The following is a 21,101-nucleotide window of genomic DNA, read 5'->3' on the forward strand; positions in this document are numbered from 1 at the left end:
AAAATGGCGGCGGAAGAGAGCCGGGCGCCGCCCGCCCCGCCCTTATATAGCCGCGGCGGCAGCCAATCAGCGCCGCCCGCCGCGCGCCGCCGCACAGCGCCCCCCGGCGGCGCCCGCCCGCATCGCGCCCCCCGCGCTCCACCCCCCCCCCTCCGCGCTCCCTCCCCGCCGCCTCCCGCCGCCATGGGCGTGCTGCCGGTGCCGGCCGGGGTGCGCGCCATCCTGCTGGACGTGGAGGGCACCACCACCCCCATCGCCTTCGTGCAGGTGGCGGCGGGGCGGGGGGGGCCTGCTGGGGGCCGGGGGGGGCTGGGGGCTTTTGGGGGTTCGGGGCGGGGTTGGGGGTTCGGGGGGGTTTGGGGGTTTTAAGGGATTTGGGTGGGTTTTAGCGATTTGGGGAGGTTCGGGTGGTCCGGGGGGTTTTGGGGGTTTTAAGTGGTTTTGGTGGGTTTTAGCGATGTGGGGGGGTTGGGGGGTTTTAAGGGATTTGGGTGGGTTTTAGTGATTTGGGTGGTTTGGGGGGTTTGGGGGTTTTTAATTGATTTTGGTGAGTTTTAGTGGTTTGGGGGGGTTGGGGGGGTTTGGTGGTTTTAAGTGATTTTGGTGGGTTTTAGCGATTTGGGGAGGTTTGGGTGGTCTGGGGGGTTTTGGGGGTTTTAAGGGATTTGGGTGGGTTTTAGCGATTTGGGGAGGTTTGGGTGGTCTGGGGGGTTTTGGGGGTTTTAAGGGATTTGGGTGGGTTTTAGCGATTTGGGGAGGTTTGGGTGGTCTGGGGGGTTTTGGGGGTTTTAAGGGATTTTGGTGGGTTTTAGCAATGTGGGGGGGGTTGGGGGGTTTTAATTGATTTGGGTGGGTTTTAGCGATTTGGGGAGGTTCGGGTGATCCGGGGGGCTTTGGGGGTTTTAAGGGATTTGGGTGGGTTTTAGCGATTTGGGGGGGTTTGGGTGGTCTGGGGGGTTTTGGGGGTTTTAAGGGATTTTGGTGGGTTTTAGCGATGTGGGTGGGTTTGGGGGTTTTTAATTGATTTTGGTGAGTTTTAGTGGTTTGGGGGGGTTGGGGGGTTTTAAGTGATTTGGGTGGGTTTTAGCGATTTGGGGAGGTTCGGGTGATCCGGGGGGTTTTGGGGGTTTTAAGGGATTTTGGTTGATTTTAGCGATTTGGGGAGGTTTGGGTGGTCTTGGGGGTTTTAAGTGGTTTTGGTGGGTTTTAGCGATGTGGGGGGGTTTGGGGGTTTTTAATTGATTTTGGTGGGTTTTAGCGATTTGGGTGGTTTGGGGGTTTTTAATTGATTTTGGTGACTTTTAGTGGTTTGGGGGGGTTTGGGGGGTTTGGGGATTTTAAGTGATTTTGGTGGGTTTTAGCAGTTTGAGGGGGTTTGGTTGATTTGGGGGGGCTTGGTGATACGGGTACTTTTTGACAATTTGGAGCGGTTTAGCGGTTGTGGGTTTCAGCAGTTTGGGTGGGTTTTGGTGAGTTGGGGGGGGTCTTAAATGATTTTGGTGGGTTTTAGCAGTTCGGGGGGATGATTTGGGGGATTTTTTGGTGATGTGGGTGCTTTTTGGTAGTCGGGGGGGTTTCAGCGGTTGTGGATTTTAGCGGTTTGGGTAGATTTTGGTGCTCTGGGTGGTTTGGGGGGGTTTAAGTGATTTCGGTGGGTTTTAGTGGTTTGGGTGGGTTTGGGGGGTTTGGGGGGTTTTAAGTCGTTTTGGAGGATTTTAGCAATTTGGGTGGGTTTGGGTGATTTGGGTGGTTTTTAGCGATGTGAGCGCTTTATAGTGATTTGGGGCGTTTTAGTGGTTGTGGTGGGTTTTCGCAGTTTGGAGGGGTTTGGGCGATCTGTGTGGTTTTGGAGGGTTTTAGCGATTCTGGTGCTCACTAGCGATTTGGGTGGTTGTTAGCAACGTGGGTGGGGGTTGGCGATGTGGGTGCTTTCTGGCTGTCCGGGCGTATTTTCGGAGACTTGGCTGTTCTTTGGCTCCGACCTTACCGGGTTTACCGCCCCGGTGCTGCGGGGCGGCGCCGTGCTCGGCCCTGGTCGCGGCCCCGCCGGGCGGCGGGGGGCTGAGGGCGCGGGTTGCCGTGTGCCCGCAGGAGACCTTGTTCCCCTACGTCAGAGACAACCTGAGGGACTACCTGCGCGCCCACTGGGAGGAGGAGGAGTGCCAGCGGGACGTCGGCCTCCTGAGGAAGCAGGTGGGGCCGCCGCACCGCCTCACGCCTCACCGCGCCCTCGGCGAGGCCCCGGGTCCCCCCCAAAACAAACCCGGCCCCCCTCTTTGCCCCCGCGCAGGCCCAGGAGGACGCCGGCCTGGACGGAGCCGTGCCGATCCCCTTGGAGAGCGGAAGCGGGGACGAGGAGCTGGAGCGGGTGATCCAGGCTGTGGTGGACAACGTGCTCTGGCAGATGGCTCTGGACAGAAAGACCACGGCGCTCAAACAGCTGCAGGGACACATGTGGCGGGCAGCCTACACCACGGGGCACGTGAAAGGAGAGTGAGTAACCCCAAAGCGAAAGCTTTGCCGGCGCAGGGTGCCCCGCTCCCGGGTGCCTATGAGCAGCGTTGCTGTGCCAAGGTCCTGCTACCTGCCCCGGGTATGGACCTAAGCGGGATTAGGGCCCTGTGGCAAGTGCTTTTGCTTCCAGTCGTGGCTTGAGCCAGGCCACTGCTGTCGTGGAACCGGCTGCAGGCGTTTCATTTCCAAACCCGGTCAGGCAGTGAAACACAACCCTGTTGGGCTTAATCTGAGCCCTGAGTTGCAGTTATGTTTTGGAACAAGCCCAGAACGAGCCGGGATGGCAGGAGTAGCAACCTCGGCTGCCTGTGGGTGAGGTCCTTCCAGCTGTTTCCCTCCTGCTTTGTCTCTTACCTGGGCATTTTCTGCCTTTCCACATCTTACTGCCTTCAGGCTCTTCTTTACAGTTCAGCCACAACACAAGGGTGCAGAAGTAGGTACCACTGCATTTAAGGCCAATCTCCTTGTTTATGCCCGGAGATGCTTGGTTAAAACTATGCATTTCAAATTCCTAAGGAAGCAAAATAAACCCTTATGTTCATGAAGTGTTTTCTCAAAGCAAGAGTGAGGAAGGATAGCTCAACCAAAAATGTAAACATCCACCAGAGAAAGCAACACAAAACAGAAAAGCGAGTCAAGAGGGACAGCCATCCTGGGGTTTGTTTTATAAACAGGGAGAATTATCTCAAAGTGGCCCAAAATCGTTGGGTTTAGCTTTGCTGCCTGGCAGCATCCAAGGGGTGAGGTTTGCAGGTGCTGTACAGCAGCCTCAAAAGATTTTCATCTGGTACCAGACACACAATAATAAGTAACCATAAAAAAAGTGAACGAGTTGGTTTTTTTATTTTATTTCTTTAATAGATAACACAGCAAGGCAGTGACCATATGGTTGAGAAATTGGAGAGGAAGGGGCCAGCTGGTTGCCACAAGTCTGCACAGCTCTCCGTCCCACACCCCCTTGTGCATCTGCTGGGAGTCCCAACTCCTCAGGCTTTCGGGTGCTCAGGTCTCCTTTTCAGGACAGCGCCTTTGGGCCTCGGCTCAGGAGGCCACGCAGAGCTGTGCAGTGCTGCTGTTTGGGCTTGGATTAAAGCTAGGTTCCTGGAGGATCACTCCTCCGGCATCTCTCTCCATCCGTCTGCCACATCCAACTCAGAGCCCTTTAAAACGAAGTCCCTTTGGAAACGGTGCCTGGCTCAAGGTGTGTCCCCAGGTGCCTCTGGCTTTGTCCTCACCTCCCGCCCCGTTCTGCTTCAGAGTCTTCGAGGACGTGGTGCCAGCCATCCGGAAGTGGAGGGAAGCCGGCATGAAGGTCTACATCTACTCCTCAGGCAGCGTCGAAGCCCAGAAGCTTCTGTTCGGATACTCTACAGAAGGTGATATCCTAGAGGTAGATAACCTTATCGTCTTCCCTGCAGCTTCTCCGCCTGCAGAGCAGTCCCCTCCCAGGACCGCTCTTGCTGTAACGCTTTGTCAGCCAAGTTTCAGATGGAAAAAAATCTGAAACCTGTGCCATACACATCCCCTCTGCCTGGGACAGTCCCTGCTGTGGCAAGTCCCGCAGAAAAAAAAAGCAGGCTGAGCTGTGAGGCTGAATCTGCCGTCACTACAGCAGGAAGGGAAGGAATCACCGCTCAGCAGCGAGGTTTAGCTCTGCTCTTCGCACAGTGTCCAGCAACTGCCTTTGTTTTCCTCTTGTCTTTCAGCTCTTCGATGGCCACTTTGATACCAAAATAGGGCCCAAGGTAGAAAGCGAGAGCTACAGGAGGATCGCCGCGAGCATAGGATGTGCCACTAACAACATCCTCTTCCTGACCGACGTCCCTCGAGGTAGGTGGCCTGCCAGCCCCTCTGGCTCTCACGGGAGGGAGGCGCTGGCTGGACACGCACTGCCAACTTGTCATAGCACCCCAGAAACACTGCAGACCATCCAGCTGGCCACTGCTATGCTCCTTCCTTAAGCGTTCAGGCTCTCAAACAGCAGCAGGATAGCTGGGTGCGACACCGTGCAATGAGAGAAAATAGGTCAGGTAGAAAACCTGCCCTTGCCCCAGGAAGCAAGGAGAGCCTGTTAAAGCGGAGCATTTGCTGAAGCTGTTGGCGTGCCCCATTTACAAATGGGGTCAGTAGTTTTCTTGGCCCTGCTTGGCTTCCCCTGGGAACAGACAGCGTCTGCTCTCCTGCCACGTGGCGTGCCCAGTGCTTGGTGCTGTCTGCCACTCACGTCGCGCACAGCAGCAGGAAAATGTAGATCCTGGCTCCATCCCCTCGCGTTACGCCACAGCTGTAGTCGCCCACAGGAGGTCAGCCAGGAGCCGCTCGGTCTCCAGAGCCCTGCAGTGCCACGTGCAAACGCGGCTCTGTCAGTCTCAGCCTTCAAGATTACTTTTTTAGGGGCTCTTCATGCCTTAAAGACCCTCATGTGGAGAAGGCACTGAGCACATCTCCACGCTCCCACTCTCTGTTTCAGAAGCGAACGCAGCTGAGGAAGCGGACACTCACGTGGCTGTGGTGATCAGACCTGGCAACGCAGGACTGACGGACGATGAGAAATCCTATTACAGCCTCATCTCATCTTTCACTGAACTTTTCCTGCCTTCCTCCACTTAGGGAAAGCAGTGTGTGCAGAAAAGGCTGTGCTCCAGCTGAATTGTCCTCGTGTAACTTTAGGTGATACTGTCCTTAATCAGAATTTACTATCAAACCCACATCATGTATTGGACCCACGACTAGTGCAGGTATGGATGGAAAGTACGGTGTGGGGTTCCTTGTGCAGGACGTTTTGGCTGCCACAGAGAAAGCCAGCCCTTGGTGCCGGCAAGCTCTTTAGACCAGGAGTGACTTGAATCTTGGCTACACCCACAGCAGGTCCTAGGTACAAAACAGCACGCCTTGTGTCTGGGTGCTGCTTAAAACAGCCAGCCTAGAGACCAAAGCAGAGTGAACAGTAAAAATTACATTCCTTAAAAACTAAATTCTAGCCCCACCTCACGCTGCTGCCGGGTGGTGCTGGGCTACAGGATCCCACCAGCTGAGCCCTGACATCAGCTTGGCTGCGTTTCTGAAGCGTCTCCCTTAGTGCTAACTGGTGAGCTCCTCCTCAGTAGCGGCACCACTCAGCATAGCATGGGTCAGCTCTGAGCAGACCTTGGCAAACAACTGCTGTTGAGGGCCACATCCTGCTGTATTTAAAGAGAATCAAACCCCAGCTCTTTTCACCCACCCTACCTAAAGCGTGCCAATTTATAGCAGTGGTCATGGAGCTTTTCCTCACGTAGCCAATAAAGACACATCTTTGCTTTCATTGTGTTTACTATTCCAGTATTTAGCCTTGCTATCTATCATCAGTGAGCCCAGCACCTAAAGGCAATTGTTTGTTTTTAGTTGTGTTTTAACACTGGGTTTTTTCTGCTTTCGCCGTCCCTGGTCCATTTTGTGGTGGCAGACAAGCCTGTCCTGCAGAGGAAGCAGCGTTACCTCCCTGCCCAGCCCGTGATTTCTGCAGGGACTTGGCGAGAGCCACAGCGAGGTTAAACCGTGCCATGGCAGAGGCACTCTGACACCTTGCTGCTGGCACCTGGTGCACGGGCATCACTTGCTGCTTACTCGTGTCCGTGCGGCTGCGCTGGAGATTGCCCTCATGGCTCTGGCAACCAACTGGCCAGAGCAGACCAGCAACATGTGCGTGCCGCCTCCCCGAGCCCTGCTGCGCATCCACAGCTGGCCCTGCTGAGGCTGCGGCGGGGAGAATGAGCGAGAGAAAAGCACGGTGGGAGGGAACCACCTCATCCCAGCACTGCCCTTCTGAAACTCTCGGTGGCAGCTGTGAGGCAGCTAGTCCGACTGCCTCTCTGGGCTGCGTGAGCTTCCTCTTAGAAAGAGCCTGCTAATTAGCACCGTTACAATCAGTGTGCCTGCATGGCTGAATAGTCCCTGGCTTTGTATAGTGTTAATTTGCATCATGATGGTGTAAACGCCTTCTGTTTTGCCTTTGCCCTCATAAAGCTATGCATGGGATAGGGGACAAAAATAAAACTCACTTTCTCCATAAAAGCACTTTATTGAGTGGTCATGTTTCAGTGTATATCGGTTGTCATTTAGTTGTACTGAAATGTGCTTTTAGAAATACTGTAAGAAATGTACAGAGTTATCACCAAAAACCTGAAGTTCAGTTTGGATTGCATATAGGAAAAGGAAAAACAAACCACAAACATCATCTCATGTTTTCTTTGTTAAAATTATTACAAAATATAAAATGATAAACTGAAAGTAGTAATTGATTTAGGAAAAAAAAACCTACAGTGGGCTATTTACAGTAAAACACACTTAAAGCACTGCTCTGTGCTCCCTCTGCATCCAGTGTGTCGGGGGACGACACGCAGCCTCAGCACCTCCCTCCCTGAATGTGGCTTTTGGCCCAAGAAGGATCAAGGAGGGGGCTGGCTGAACTCTCCCTTTATGCTGGTTTAGACAGAAGTTTTTCTTGACCATTTCTCCTTGCCAGATTGGCCCCTGACCTTTGCAGAGTACTGTACGCCCTCGTGCCCTTTCCGTTTCTGTCAGAAATGCCATGGTACGGTAAGAGTTCCCCTTCAAACGCCTCTTGCCACCATTTTCATTTCTGCTGCTTTTCCTGCAGGGGCAATGAGATGCCCCATGTCAGCTCAGACAGGAGAGCCTGAGGAAAATGGAAAATGTCTCCCATCCATCCCCTGCCTGGCCAATCCAGCAGCCTCCCCAGGCTCAGGGGTTTTCAGACACAGGCTTTGGGCTCCTGCTTTCTCTTTGCCCACAGACCATCTTGGCTGTAGGAAGTTTCTCGTTGTTATATTTCCATCAGCCTTTGAATTCAAGCTCCACCTGGAGGGTACAACAAAGCTACTCTTGCTTTTGGTGACTCAGCTCTGAGAAAAGGTCCAGTTAATTCCACGTCCCCAAGGAGGGAGAAGCTCGCGTGGTTGTGCGGGTTCCATCCAGCACCTGCCATCCCCAGGCCGAGGCCCCCAGCCTCCAGGGCAGCACTGCCCCCAAGTCCTCTCAGGAAAACTGGCCACATGGAGAGGTTTGGATCCCACGCAGGGCTGAAGTTTGACTTCTAAGTGCATAAGGACCAAAAAAAAAAAAAAAACAAAAAACAACCAGCCACCCTCTGCCCCATAAAATCCACTTGCAATGATTCCATTTTCACTGCAGGCTTTTCCCCCCCCTCTGCGAACAACCAAAAAAAAAAAAAAAAGCTTTTAAAATATTACACCATATGTAGTGGATACACTAAACACTTAAAAGAGCAGCCTCTTCCGGGTCATCTTTAGAGCACACAGCCATTCCCATCTCACTTCAGCACCTTGTTTCCGTCAGTCCCCACTGTGGTGTCCGCAACACCACACCTTGCACAGCGCTCCCGTGTGCCCCCTCCTCGGGCCTGGGCACCGCAGTCCTCCCTGCTGCCAGGCACGCCTGGTTGCAGCGTGGTGTCTCCCCAACCCTGCTGTGCCTTCCGCTGCTTTCCAGGATGGAAGAAAGGCCCCACCTGCTCGCCGTAAGTGCCGGTCCCTTTGGGTCGGATTCGCAGTCCAGAAGAAACGGCCACTGTGCTTACGCTACCAGGTTACGCCTGTCAGCTCAGCGGCCAAGAAAACAATGCAGTAAGACATGAAAGGTGCAGCCCAGTGACTCAGGAACCAGTGACATCTGAGGACTCTGCGCCCAGAGAGGTTTGTTTCCTTCATCTCCTTTCCAGGAGCCGTGCCTACCTCGGAAGGGCATTGCGAGGACTGGCCGTTGAACATCTTCAGCATCAAGAGCGCGACAGAGTTGCTGACAAAGTCCCTGGTAGCACTAATCAAACACCTCGTGCTCTCTGGCACCGCGGTTCAGAAAGAGCCCTCTTCCAGCAGGCAGCTGCTTTTGTGTGGCTCTTAATGAGACAGCCACTCTCAGAGCCCTTTGGCAATACGATCATGATTGCACGTGGAAAACAAACTCATCAAAACAAGTGTAAATGAGGTCATGTCGAACCATGGGACCGCGCCTGCCTCCCTCCCCCCTGCCAGAGGACAGGCTACACCTGATCTGTCTGGTACTCAGAGGCTTCCGACAGGCTTTCAGAAAAGCTCAGAAAGTTTTCCTGGTACTCAGAGCAAACGATCTCGAATCTGTAGTGCCTGAACTCCACCGCAAACGTGCCGAAGTAGCACAGGAAGCACATCACCAGGCCCCACTGGATCCTGGCAGCGTGCATGTGGATGCCCTGAGCCATCAGGATGAAATCTGGAAGAGGTAAGTCAAGGAAAACATCCTGGGAAAGCTTGTGGGAGCAGAGATATCAGCCAGGATGGGAGAAAGCCAACAGGAAGATAATAAAATGTTGACCATCAGAGCCACCAGGATGACAGTCGACCCAGCCCATCAGACAAGCAGCACATCCCTGTAAAACAGAGGCGGCAAAACGAACAGATCATAGATTCATGCCTTGAAAACCATCTCAGCAGTGTTCCTAGATGCTCTGAGCTCCTAGGGTGGATGTGAGAAGAACCAGCATTCCCTGCTGCAAGGAGAGTCGGACACCACGATACCCGGCTTGCCACAGAGCAGGACCAAAGGATACAGAGCACCACGCAGAGGGTGATGCTGGCTGACAGGGCGACCCGTGGGATCCCCACTTTCCGTCCCTCATTCTTCAGGTTGATCTTGAGGGTGAGGGCAGACTGGATCCAGCATGCCAGAGTCCCAAAACCGAAGGTCAGCGATGTACCCACGTTGTGGATCTCCTCATCGTTTGAAAGCTAGGAGGAAACAGAACAGTGATTGCCTGGACAAAACAGGAATCATCTGCTAGTTACCTTGGGTTGCTGCCGAGGTGGGACAGAGGAGAGCGAGCACCACTGGGGTGTCAGACAGTGATGCTGTACCACTTCTGGCAGAGGTGGGTGGTGTGAGATAACCAAGATGAGTTGACAGCTGTCACAGTCGAGCAGATCTTCTGCCCAAAACCAGGCACAGTGGAAAACCCAGTCACCCGGCGACCGCCCCTGCAGCCCCCTGACAAGAGCCACCTACGCAAAGCTCAGGACCACGTACTTCCCTGACTTGACGTGACGGCCAGGGCAGGCAAGGACAACGCGCTGGGCTCTTGTTCAGCTCCCTGCAGCAGCAGGGAACTGCGGCCCCCCCATGCCAGCTGCACAGGGCAGCACTGCCTGGTGCGGGGGGGCGGCCACAGCCCTGTCACCTCTGTTGTACTCATGTTTGGGACAGTTTCTCCCACCAAAAGGCTGCCTGGGCATTCCCTCTCCCATCCACCCTCGAGCATTAGGGCTAGAAGCAACAGGAGCCCAGCCCCTCTGGAGTGCAAGTGCTTTTCCGTCCCTCAGCTGCCATCTCTCACGGGGCTTAATAACTGTGCAGTGCTGTAAGAGAAAGGGACAGCCATGCTCCATGAGCAGGTTTGCAAAGAGATCCCTCCAGGATGCAAACACATTCAGAAAGCCCACTATGGATAAGGCTTGGGCCCAACATTTTCCCTCTTCCCTCTGAGGCTCTTCCAGAAAAGAAACCATCAGCCCATAATTCCTCCCTGCAGCCTTGATTCCTATTCTCTGATTTAACCAATTCCCATCAAACAATCCCCAATCTACAAAATAACTAACCAGTCACCCTGCCTCCACTGATTCCTCCCCTCTCCTCCCTACCCTGTTTTTTTTTTTCCCCCCTCCAGAAAGGGCAGGTTCAAATGATGGTAGATGCAAAAATAGGATAGAGCTGTTTTTCCCAAGGCAGCCTGCACTGCATGGGACTTGTAGCCTTCATGTCCCTCTAAAACATCCCATCTGTAATTTTCTAGCAATGTGATTTAACGCCACATTCAGCTCTGCAGTCAGGCAGGGAAAAACACAGACTAAAGTCTCATTACCATATGCTTTCATGGTTTGGCACAAGATCTAAGAAAGAATACAGCTAACAAGAAGTGGATTATCAGTCCAAAAATTTATAATCATGACTGACTCAAAATACCCACTTTTCAAGAATGAGCATTTGCTCTGAGGGGGAGAAAAAAGGAACAAGATGTTGAAACTGCTTCCTTGTGCCTAGTCCCCATAATAAAGACATCCTTCTCACACCTAGATGTGGTTCTTACAAAGGCCTCGCAGTTCCTGTCTGGGAATCTCTCATGAAAAAACAAACCTACAAGTTTTTGGCTTGGGATGTGGAGTTAGCAAGAGGTCCAGAATAACCAAGTGAGCTCACGCCTCATTCAAAAACAAACAAACAAAGACAAAAAAGAGAAAACTGTGGATGACACAACGTTCCAGCAATCGCTCCACAACCCAAACAGCTGCTCACCCCCCACAGAACAAGCATTTTTTCCTGTATTAGCAGGAATGCCATCTCCCTTCCTGCAAAGTCAGTTGAGATTCTCTGCAACCCTGACCATTCCCAGTTCCCGGCAGCTGGGGCCCTGCACTTCCATCCCGGTAAGAGGCAGGGTATCAGGACAGCAGCAGGACAGGGACACCCACGCGACCCACTGGCTCTACCGCCTTGATTTTCGCTGCAGCCCTGACAGACACAGCCTGGTGATGACGGTGGATGCGCAACCCCACCAAGCAGGCCGTGGAGCTGACAGCTTGATTGTTTGCAACGATTGTGTTGCGGAATGGGTGGAGAATTACAGGGACCTCAGCCAGGCCCCCGTCACACCAGGGAGAGAGGCAGCGTTTCTCTGCCGCATCTCTCTCGCGGCCAGTCTGAGGACAAGCAGGAGATGGATTTAACCAACACAGTTTTGGGTGAAGGACGTTAAGCTGCCTGCTAGCTCTGTACAGGCAGCTGTGCATCTGCTAGCACAGATGCAGCTGCAAACTTCCAGCTCCGTCCGATTACCCACGACCATCTGCACCAAACCCCAGGGCTCAGGAGATTCAGAAGGCTCCCTGCACTGGCTCTCAGCAGGTCAAGCATGCGTGAAATACATGAAAAATCACATCCCTTCACCTCCACACATCGCTGTAGCCCCTGTAGGGGCAGGCAGAGGTGGCAGAGCGGGTACAAGGAGCATTGGGGTGCAGCCAGGCATGTGTAACTCAAGGACGCGGGCAAATCCTCTCAGCCTGCAGGAGCTCATGACACAGACCCATACCTGAAAGTTGCCGAGTAAGGTCATCCCAAACGAGGCCAAGCACAACGCCACCAGGCCGCTGACGTTCAGCCACGGGTTCAGCACCTTCGGCTTCAGCTGAATGAAGCGCAGGACAGCGACGACAAGCGCTGAGAAAGAAAGAGAGAAGGCAAGGTGGGTCATTCGGTGTAACGTGCTGCAGCAGCTACCTCGCCGGGGCTCGCAGAGCCTTCAGACTCCTTACACCCAGAGGCAGGGCTCACTGAGCTCTCCTGGAGGAGCAACACCAAACCCCGGCCCTGCGAGAGAACCCACCAGCACCACACCGGTATTTCTGCGGGTTTCAGTATCTCTCGTCCTCCCCTGCAATGAGCAGTAGGCGCCACGAACATCACGAAATCTTTCAAGCGTTACCCAAGCTGACCAAAGCAAGTGGCCCAGAATATTGCACGAATTCTCTGCGAAGATGGGAAGAGCAGCCCACTCCAACTCCCAATTCACCAAAGCGCTGTGATATGTCAGGACACATGATATACAGGATACATGATATATCAGGGGATATGATATAACCCCAGGAGATATTCACATTGTATATTCCTGCCCTCCCCAGGGAACACTGCACGGAACAACACGGAAAGCCAGGCAATCTGCCTTCATCCGGGATTCAAAGTAGACCGCTGCAAAGCAAGGTAGTTGAGAAGGGAAATTTGCTGGTTGCTGCCAAACACCTAACTGCTACGATCAAACAGACGGTATGCAGGTCATGTTGCTGTAAATCGTCTCTGTTTGCAAGTTACACCTACACTATCCACAAAAATACAGTATAAACCAAAACCATGGTTTAGGAAAATAAGCACACTGTAAGTGAAAAATACCCAGCTTTATCCCAACTGCACAAGATGTTGGAATTTAGTGTCTCACCATTGGCTCTGAATCCCTGAATGCAAGAGAGCTTCGCTGCCCACAGAAGTAAGTTTTCTGGCTTTCATCCTCAGCTTATTGCCAGGGACAGACACCCTCTGACTACTTGGGCTCACCTGCAGGAGCTTTTTCTGTTACATCTGCAGGACAAGTCCCTTACAAAACAGGTATCACTCCCCCTGAAACTGCATGAGCTTCTCCTAAAACACTGACAGGAATAACAAAACGGAATTAGAAAGTCACCTTCCTGTTTTACCTGCAAAACCATGTCATTCTGATTTTCCAGTAAAGCCAATGCTTCTAGCAGCAAAGGCTTGGACACAGCCCAAGCCAACAGAGGCACAAGCCAGAGGCAGCTATCAGAAGCACCCAGCGCAACAGAGGAACCCAACCTGCTGCAGCCAGCCTGGCTACATCCAGAAAGCAGAGATGCCGTGACAACAGATTTGCAGTCTAGAAGACCGCCTGCTTTCATTTCTTCTCGCAGCTGTGCAATGGAAGCGCACGGTGCAGCTGGGCTCCAAAAAGTTGTGCGTCTTCTGTTTGCCTGCCCTTCTTCACAGCACCTGCAGAAGCCCGAAGCCTGCCCTCGCGCTCAAGCGACTGCCGTCCTCACACCGACCCAGACCACAGGGATCCACAGGCAGCATCCAGCCAGGTCCTGCCCTTCCATAAAGCCCACGGACCGGTGGGACCCGGTGCAGACCCACAGGGGCTGCCTGGACAAAGCGGCCAGCAGAAAGGGGCGGGCCCTTGCCTGGAGGCGGCGGCGAAGGCAGGCACCTATTCACTGGTGTCAAGCAGCCACCTCCACCTAACTGAGACCCTGGCTTGATGTGGAAAACGAGGTCTGACCTTGAAATGAAACCACGCACAGAAACAAATGGTAAGGATGCATACAGTCCTCCCTGAAGCGATATTTGAAAATAAGCAAGTTCATATCAGGGTTCACGACTGAACTCATCTCACTAGGTTTTACATGATATAAGCCTCATTTTCATTACATCAGACTGAAGTTGTTAAGGCGTCTTGTACATGCACAAGACTGGATTCATCCCAAAGCTCAACTCAACCCAATTTCTCAGGTTTCCGGAAGGAAACATTATGCCTTTCACAGGAAGCAGCGGTGGAAAAAGTGAAACTGGCAGCACCAAAAAGTGTCCCATATAGGGAAAAGGTAAATGCAAGTGCTACTAAAGAACAGCAATTCCAAGTTAAAATAATGACTTATTGGCCCATTTAAGTTTGGGATCATTTCTTCAAAATAAGTAAAAGTGTAAGTAATAAACAGTTTTAAGACCCTAATGCAGGTATCTTTTGCCAGCGTTTGTACATTTCAGGTATTCCTTCTATTCGTGATGTTTCACTCTTACATCTGCTGCTGGAAAAAGCCAGTCAACTTGGATTGTTTCAGTAACGGAATTTGGGAAGAGGTGGGGTGGGGAGACTCCGGCCCAGGCAATATTTTGCACAGTCAGTTTCTGCACTTCCCAGTATTCCCGTGCCATTATCTCACATGTGTAGCAAATACCAGAAATCCAACACACAGTGAGAAACAGTCACAACTGATTCAAGGCTGAGACAATTAAAAATATGAGGATAAATCAGAAACCAACAAATCTCACATACATCCAGCCTCATACTGTCTTTCTACAGCTGAAGATAGAACAACCCTGGCTTAATCAGTAGCAATCACAGCTTAAAGGATTTCACATCAGCCTATCCAAGAACAATACATCTCGGATACTACTTACGTTCCAATGACTTCTTACAACCAATTTTGAGAGAGAAAGAAACATTCTCCTTGTGATTCCTACCTAGAAATGCTGCCATGTTCATGACTTGGCTAAACACGCAGCTGGCAGGAGGAGCGTCACCTGCAATACTTTGAAAACACAAAGCATATTGTTGTAACTCCAGGGCGGCAAAGGCGTACAAATAACTGTTAATCAGAGCAGTAATTGGAAGGAAATCACGCACTCACCTTATATAAGGTGGTCTTTTGGAACCAGGCTTCCTACGAGACATAAGTGCACAGGAACCAAGATTCAAGATTTTCTTTCCCATTTAACTTTTATCGTTTAATTATCATGTAGAAACAGCTAACTGAAAGTAAAACCCACAGCCACCTCTTACCTCTCTGGTACATTTAGTGCAATAATTTTGTTATCTTCCACTGCTATAAAGTACCTGTCAAAAAACAAAGGAGATGAAAACCTCATTCTGGCTTCTATTCCCAATATCACTCCAACTACCCAGTGAGTGCCTCAGAGCACACTGGCACTAGGTCAGGCAAAATCAGGAGCTGCCAGAGGCAAACCCTTCTCTCTGCTTAAGCAGGCGGTTTTGCTCTCTACTCTTTTCCCAGCCCAGCTATGTGCCCGTCTTTGTGCTACACCTGCTTTGCATGGCCAGGTAGAGAGTCAGGGTCACTGAACTGAGCTGGATTAAAAATAACCACCCAGGGAAACGTTTTCATTTTTAATCTGAAGCCTTGGATTCATCTGGTTCACTCTGCTTCCCGCACAAAAGCCGTTTTACCAGCAGTAGGGGTCAGACAAGCAGCTTAAGCTGCTCCTGCTGCTGAAAAACAACATCCCCCAATGCGTGGCCGAAGCCATCACCTATGATACAGCCCCCCTCGGGCTGAGCACCACTGCTGATCACACACTGCTCTCGGATTCACGCTGCACTTGTCTGCCTGCGTGCACGGGGAGAGCCCAGCTCAGGGAAACGCACGCCTCGCGCCTTTTGTTAAGAAGGGCCAGCAAGAAAGCAAGGCGTCAGCACGAAGCTGCCGACAGGCTGTCCGTACGGGGCTGCACGCTGCGCATTTGGACTCTGCGCCCCAAAGCGGGGCCCGAGCGCTCCTCCCAGAGCTCTGCTGAGTCATTTACTGAACAGGCGAGGAAGGGGAACGTCTCCGTTTGTGCCTCTTGTTTTTCAGGCGGCTCCCAGCAGCACGTGCCAAAAGGAAGGCAGGGTCAGGAACTTGGCTCGGGGAGCCCAAAACCTCAAGGAAACACATGTGCTCCTCCACAGACTGGCCCCTGCCCCTACCACATGTCTTTCCTGCCCCCCAGTAACTCGAGGACAAAGCAACCCCAAAAGACTCCCCACTGAAACGCAGCCCACACCGCAGCAGCACTTCAGACTGCCCGGGGCTAACTTGCTATCTCAAATAACCAGCAGGAGGTAACTTACACTATCCATAATCCGGCTGACGTAAACAGGGTAAACACAAGAGGCAAAAACATCCACACGCTGCATTTCTTCCCGTCCATACCTGCTAGAAACAAAGTGCAAAGTAAAAACAAAGGAAAGAGGGCAGAGGCACCCAGCTCCCTTGCCCCCCCTCAATGTTGAAAGCAGCAAGAGCACCCAGCTGAAGGCACCACAGGTGCCGAAGCACCCTGACATCAACCTCCTCAGGTTAAGCCTGGAGCGTGGCGGGGAGACTTTCAGACACGCCTATGGAACCGGGGTGGTTTTCCAGGTGTTTTCCTTCGGCAGCTCGCACAAGGTCACTCCAGCAGACACGCAGCCCTAGCTGCCTGCTCCTTCCCGGAGGCAGACGGCAGCGCAGCCTCCTTCCCAGGGTCGTTACCCATTCCACACATGCTGTCTGGGCATGGCCTGCGGCATGGAGGGAGACGGGTGCATGTGCTCTCTCCCCACTGCCACAAAGCACACGGCCAGCTCCCATCCTGGCCACAGCCAAAGCGTTTGGCAGCGCCAGAAGCGGAGCCAAGCCCAAGCACCGGCACCAGAGCTCTGCCAGGAGGAGCCACAAGAAACGGGACCAGGTCCTGATGTGTTGGTGCTGCGCAGGGCAGACAGATGCCGTGCACACCTCCCGGGAGGAAGCACTCGTCCTGCAGGCAAGGTCCCACTGGATGAGGATCTGAGACGACAGGGCTGTTCCTGCAGCACATGCAATCCAGGAACGCCGTGGTGCTGCTGCGCTGCACATACCCGCCTCCGACACCCAGCCCAATACCTCCTCACGCTCCGCCGTCCTCTGCCAGTGTTCCTCCAGGCACCGGCGCTGCCGAGGGACGCAAACCGAAAGTGAACGACACGAGGCTCCCTGCTCCAGCACCTGCTTTTCTTTCCCTAGAGCGGCAGCAGCACATCGGCTGTGCCGGCTTCCCTGCACCCTGCGCGTTGCCTGGTGGGGGCACAGAACTGCACCGGGGGGCTCGCTGCACCCCGAGCCTCGCACAAAACCATCAGCCTCAAGCGAGGCTAAACCACAAACCACGTAAATGACAGGCAAGCTATCGAACGAGGTTCCCCCCAGCCCGGGAGCAGGAAGAATTGCATACAGAGAGCACAAAGCCACGCAAGCATTACGTACGTCAATATAAAAGGCAGGCAGCCCCAGCGCACACAGATCCTGGTCACGGTGCAGCAGACCAGAAGGAATCGTCTGTGCGGGTGGGCTGGATTCCCCCACCCATCTCGTCTCTGCTCCTTGCCCTCCGTGAAGGACGCGCAAGGCTCTTGGCAGGGCGGTTTCCCCCCGGCCCCTGCTGCAGCAGACGCAGCTGTTCTGCGAGCGGTGCCCTTGCCTTTTTCTCCTGCAGCCCATAAATATGCAGCGGCATCCTGAGGCAGGTGGCAGCGTCCCTGCCACAGCCTGGCAGCACTGTTCCCAACTGCTGGTGCCCCGTAGCTGCAGCTGAGCTCCTCGATCCCGTCCTGGCCGCAGGGGAGCAGGCAGGCAGATGTTAGCTCCCATCACAGCCCTCATTTATTCTGTGAGGTAATTACTGCTAACACAGCTCTCCTGCTTTCTACTGCGGCGGTTGGACTACAGCAAGGTAACACAGTTCCTTCAGGTCAGAGACAGCAGGTCTTATTACTCTTCCCCCTTGGGAAGGTACAAAGGATTCACGTACGCCATAAAAGCAAACACCAGAAAGAACACTTATCTTCATTAACGGGTTACCACAGCTCCTCACGTGCCAGCATGCCTCCCTGCCACGGCATCACAGCCTTCGTGAGCTACTTCAGCATTGTCTGTCGCAGGGAGAGGGAGGTGACATAGGGCTTGTCCCTCAGGGCAGGGCAGGGAGGCAGCATGCAGAGATGGGGGCTGCACTCCATGATTGGGGAAGGACGTCGCTGCCATCCAAGCCCTCCAGACAGGCTCCATGTCGAGGCATGGGCACACATACCCTCTGCTGCACCCATGCAGGGAGGACTCACAGGCAGTGGTTGGACCAGACACCTTATAACGCCCTCCATTGTCATGTCCCACGCGTGCCTGGAGAAGTTCAGCCATTCCCGCGTGCCCAGAGGACGGTTTGAACTCAGGACTCTGCACCCGGACACGGCTCATTGGCTCCCCGCTGTGTTATCCGGGTGCAGAAATAATTACACATCACCTCACCTCCTTCCGAAGGCTGGCCCGCACCAACCCCGCCTAGCTCCGTGCTGGTGGCCAACGGAGCCCATTCGCAGCCGCTGCCTTCGGGTTAACCCGCTCGTGTCTCACGTTCCTGTCTCCAGGCGGGGAGACCCCCTTGCGTGCTAAGACCAGCATCTCCACCAGCATCAGGGGTAAGAAGGAGGAATCCAGTCGACAGCCTCCCTTGCAGCTGAGCCAAAATAAAACGCCAAAAGCAGTGGGAAAATAACCCTAAATTCTCCCTGGGAAAAGCAGAAATCATTTCTTTGAAAGTTAGTTGCCCCGTGGGGATGATGCCAAGCCAACCTTCCCCTCCACAGCTCTGTTCTGCCTTGCTGCCGGCACCAGGGGTGCCAAATCTGAGCCATCACTTCAGCCATCTCCGCAGGCCCATATTTTCCCAAATAAACACATTTGGGAGGTGTCTGGGAATTGCACACACCCATTGGCCTTCTGTTTTTTGAAGCTTGCAGAGAAGGAAAGCCTCCAGCAACCAAAAGGCCTTGTGGTGCCACAGACTCCCAGGGCTGAAACAGACGTGCTTTGGGCACCCCTCCTGACACACAGCCTCGTGCTGGCACCACAAACGTGCTTTGGGCACCCCTCCTGACACACAGCCTCGTGCTGGCACCACAAACGTGCTTTGGGCACCCCTCCTGACACACGGCCTCGTGCTGGCACCACAAACGTGCTTTGGGCACCCCTCCTGACACACAGCCTCACACCAGCACCACAGAAACCCCGCCAAGGCGCACTCCTACCGCAGGACAGGGCGCGCAGCTGCAGAGGCTTTGGCACTGGCGGAGGATGTGCTGGAGATTTCTCTCAGCGTAGGCTTCCTCTCCCACCTCCACTCCCATCCTCCCGCCTCAGTGCTCAGCCCTTGGCTCTGCTTTCATTGCCGCTGCCCCGTGGCACCCCCCGAGCAGTTAAGCTCCCATCCCGCTAACACACTCCCGTCAGGTACAGCGGGTGGTGGCGCAGCTCGTCAGGGCTCGCCCAGGGGAGCACCCTCGTGTCACCTGCCAGGCACCGCTGGGGGCCCCTCCTCACGCTGCTTTTGCCCACAGACGTGGACGTGAGGAAGGGCAGGCACGGCCGCCTCGGCAGCGGAGCGGTACGGCTTTATGAAGTTATGAAACACACCGGTGCGTTTCGAGGGCCCGTACGCAAGCGGCACGGTGATGATGATGATGATAAGCTGCAGCAGCGTGCCCGCATGCCCCGGCACCAGGCCACAGAGCATTTTGGAGAACGGCCGCGGAGCCAAAAGCAGGGGGAGGAGGCGGCGGCCGCCCGCCCGCCCCACGCGCCGAGCCAGGCGGCAGCAGCCAGCGCGGCTCGCCCCGCCGCGGCTCTCTGTCGCGACACCGTCGCGATGGGAAGCAGCCCTGGCGGTTTCTCGCCCGTTTCACGAGCTGCGAACCCCATCCAGCGGGGGCCTCGGGGCCGGCCGAGCGCCGGTGCCCGTGGTGGGCGGAGGGGCAGGCACCCGGCACCCCCCGTCCCCTCAGCGCTGCCACCGGCCGCGGTTCCTACCTGAGGAGAGGGCGGCGGCGGCTCCGTTCCCGGCCGAGGCTGGGAGGGAGGCAAGGAAGGAGGCAGGGAAAGAGGTAGGGAGGGAAGGAGTGGGCCGGGCTGGTGCCGTCCCCGCCCCGGCCAGGCGGGGCCCCGCCATGAGGCGCGGCTGGGGACCCGCACCCCTCCGGCGGGCAGCCCCAGCACCCCGGGGGTAAACGCGGGGCTGAACGCACCAGCAGCGGGCCCAGCGAGGGCCCCCCTTGCGACATAAAAGTGCGCTGGGCTGGCTAACACGGGCAGGAGGAGCCTGGCCTTGCACAACCCTCAGCGTGCAGCGGCCGAGGCTGCAACTGCCCCGTGGAGCCGGCACCGAGTGGCAGCGCCCGGCCCGGCGGCTCCGCCACAAAGGGAAGCCCGGCAGCTACCAGAAACCGCCTGAGTCACTTCAGCTCCGCCGCCAGCCCAAGCTGGAAGGGAAACGAGGCGGCAGATGGGCTGTTAAGGCAGCTTCGTTTTCAGTAAACTTCGCGTTCAAGACGTTTTGTTCACAGGAGCGCTTTCTGGAGCAGATGGCGTCCCTCAGAGCGCTGGTGCCGGCAGGCTCGCTGAAGACCTTTCAGAAATTAAAATTCACGGCTTCAACGAAGCCACCAGCGCGACCGGGGCGGTGCGGCACGTGGGTGCCCTGCTGTTGAGCGGCATCCCTCGGCAGCGCAGTGCCTGTCTCCCTTGCCAAACGGTCCCGAAGCCCTCCGCGAGCTCACCTGGCCCTGCCTCCATGGCCTTCTCCTTCCCTGCCTCGATCCCCACCTCCAGACGTGGGTTGTGGAGGGGGGCAGGCAGAGGGGGACCCCCCCAAACCCCTGTGGTTGGGGTTTGGCATCCGCTTGCTGCAGGACTTGTCCCGCCCCAGTCCCTGCTGAGTTTTTCCTGCTGGGCGACTGGGAATGTGCCTGGCAAGTTGCCCAGCCTGGAACAGGGACCAGCTCCAACGCACACAAATGTTCAAAATTACAGCTTTGCTTTGTCATTAATTAATATTTCCTCCTCCCGATGCCTTACAGTGCATGGGCGTTCCCTATCCACAGTCAACCACATCAGTGCTCCCACTGGGGACCAAACTGCACGTCCACCTTCTTCCCACGACAGAGGGAAGATACTTTTCGTGTGAAATAGAGGACTTACACAGGGTGAATGTGTCCTGGCAAATGACCCGCAGCTCAGCAAGAAGCGAAGGGAACCCCTCTAACTGCGGTCCTCTCAGGGGCAATTCAGCCATTGCAAACTTGCTATGGTTTTGGTGGGCTGTTTCTTCAGGGAAAAGGGGTAAACAGAGGGAAGGAAGAAAAGGGAATTGCTCTGCATTTGTTTTCATTCCTGGGAAACGCATGTGTTCTGAAAATAGATGTACCAACTGGTCGTCCTGTCCTGCTCCGTTCTGTGCCGAAGCTGGCGCGGGGCCTGGCAAGAAACGTCGCCCACTCAGCACTGGGGGTGGGAGGAAGGGGCCAGGGATCGCTCAGAGCTGCGACACGGGCTAAATACAGCGCCCGAGCAACTGTTTCTCAGTTTAAGTGATAACCCTTATTTCATTAGCCAGATCATCTCTCA

General features: G+C 54.6%; 2 protein-coding genes across 6 annotated transcripts; one reads left to right on the forward strand and one right to left on the reverse strand.

Annotated features, from left to right (window-relative positions):
- Nucleotides 1-3: 3 nt before the first annotated feature.
- ENOPH1 (enolase-phosphatase 1) lies at nt 4-6,567 on the forward strand (the record flags this gene model as incomplete). Its single annotated transcript, XM_083836028.1, has 6 exons — nt 4-267; nt 2,092-2,193; nt 2,291-2,493; nt 3,772-3,904; nt 4,221-4,344; nt 4,985-6,567. The coding sequence occupies 6 exons, from the start codon at nt 4-6 to the stop codon at nt 5,122-5,124; spliced, it is 966 nt and encodes a 321-aa protein (XP_083692154.1). The 3' UTR covers nt 5,125-6,567.
- On the reverse strand, nt 6,555-20,899 carry TMEM150C (transmembrane protein 150C). Of its 5 annotated transcripts, XM_083836040.1 has the most exons (9): nt 19,509-19,571; nt 17,952-18,159; nt 15,758-15,839; nt 14,690-14,743; nt 14,538-14,570; nt 14,371-14,438; nt 11,654-11,781; nt 9,122-9,299; nt 6,555-8,784 (listed from the first exon to the last, which is right to left on the reverse strand). In XM_083836040.1, exons 3-9 carry the CDS (start codon nt 15,835-15,837, stop codon nt 8,576-8,578), a joined length of 750 nt encoding a protein of 249 aa, XP_083692166.1. In that variant the 5' UTR covers nt 15,838-15,839; nt 17,952-18,159; nt 19,509-19,571; the 3' UTR covers nt 6,555-8,575. The 5 variants fall into 5 exon arrangements, with proteins under 5 accessions (XP_083692166.1, XP_083692165.1, XP_083692163.1 ...); XM_083836039.1 differs by lacking the exons at nt 17,952-18,159; nt 19,509-19,571 and adding an exon at nt 20,255-20,899; XM_083836037.1 differs by lacking the exon at nt 17,952-18,159 and having other exon boundaries at nt 15,758-15,842; nt 19,509-20,228.
- Between the last annotated feature and the right edge of the window lie 202 nt (nt 20,900-21,101).

This window comes from Anser anser (assembly GCF_964211835.1).
Source record: "Anser anser genome assembly, chromosome: 4".
Lineage (NCBI taxonomy): Eukaryota > Metazoa > Chordata > Aves > Anseriformes > Anatidae > Anser > Anser anser.

Excerpts from the sequence above, each read along its gene's own strand:
- TMEM150C (XM_083836037.1), bottom strand. The coding sequence starts at position 19,647 with ATGGCGGGGCCCCGCCTGGCCGGGGCGGGGACGGCACCAGCCCGGCCC. Across the intron at positions 11,782-14,370 it reads GAACATGGCAGCATTTCTAG|CGCTTGTCGTCGCTGTCCTG; the intron begins GTAGGAATCACA and ends TTTCTTTCTCAG. Across the intron at positions 9,300-11,653 it reads CCTTACTCGGCAACTTTCAG|CTTTCAAACGATGAGGAGAT; the intron begins GTATGGGTCTGT and ends GTTTCCTCCTAG.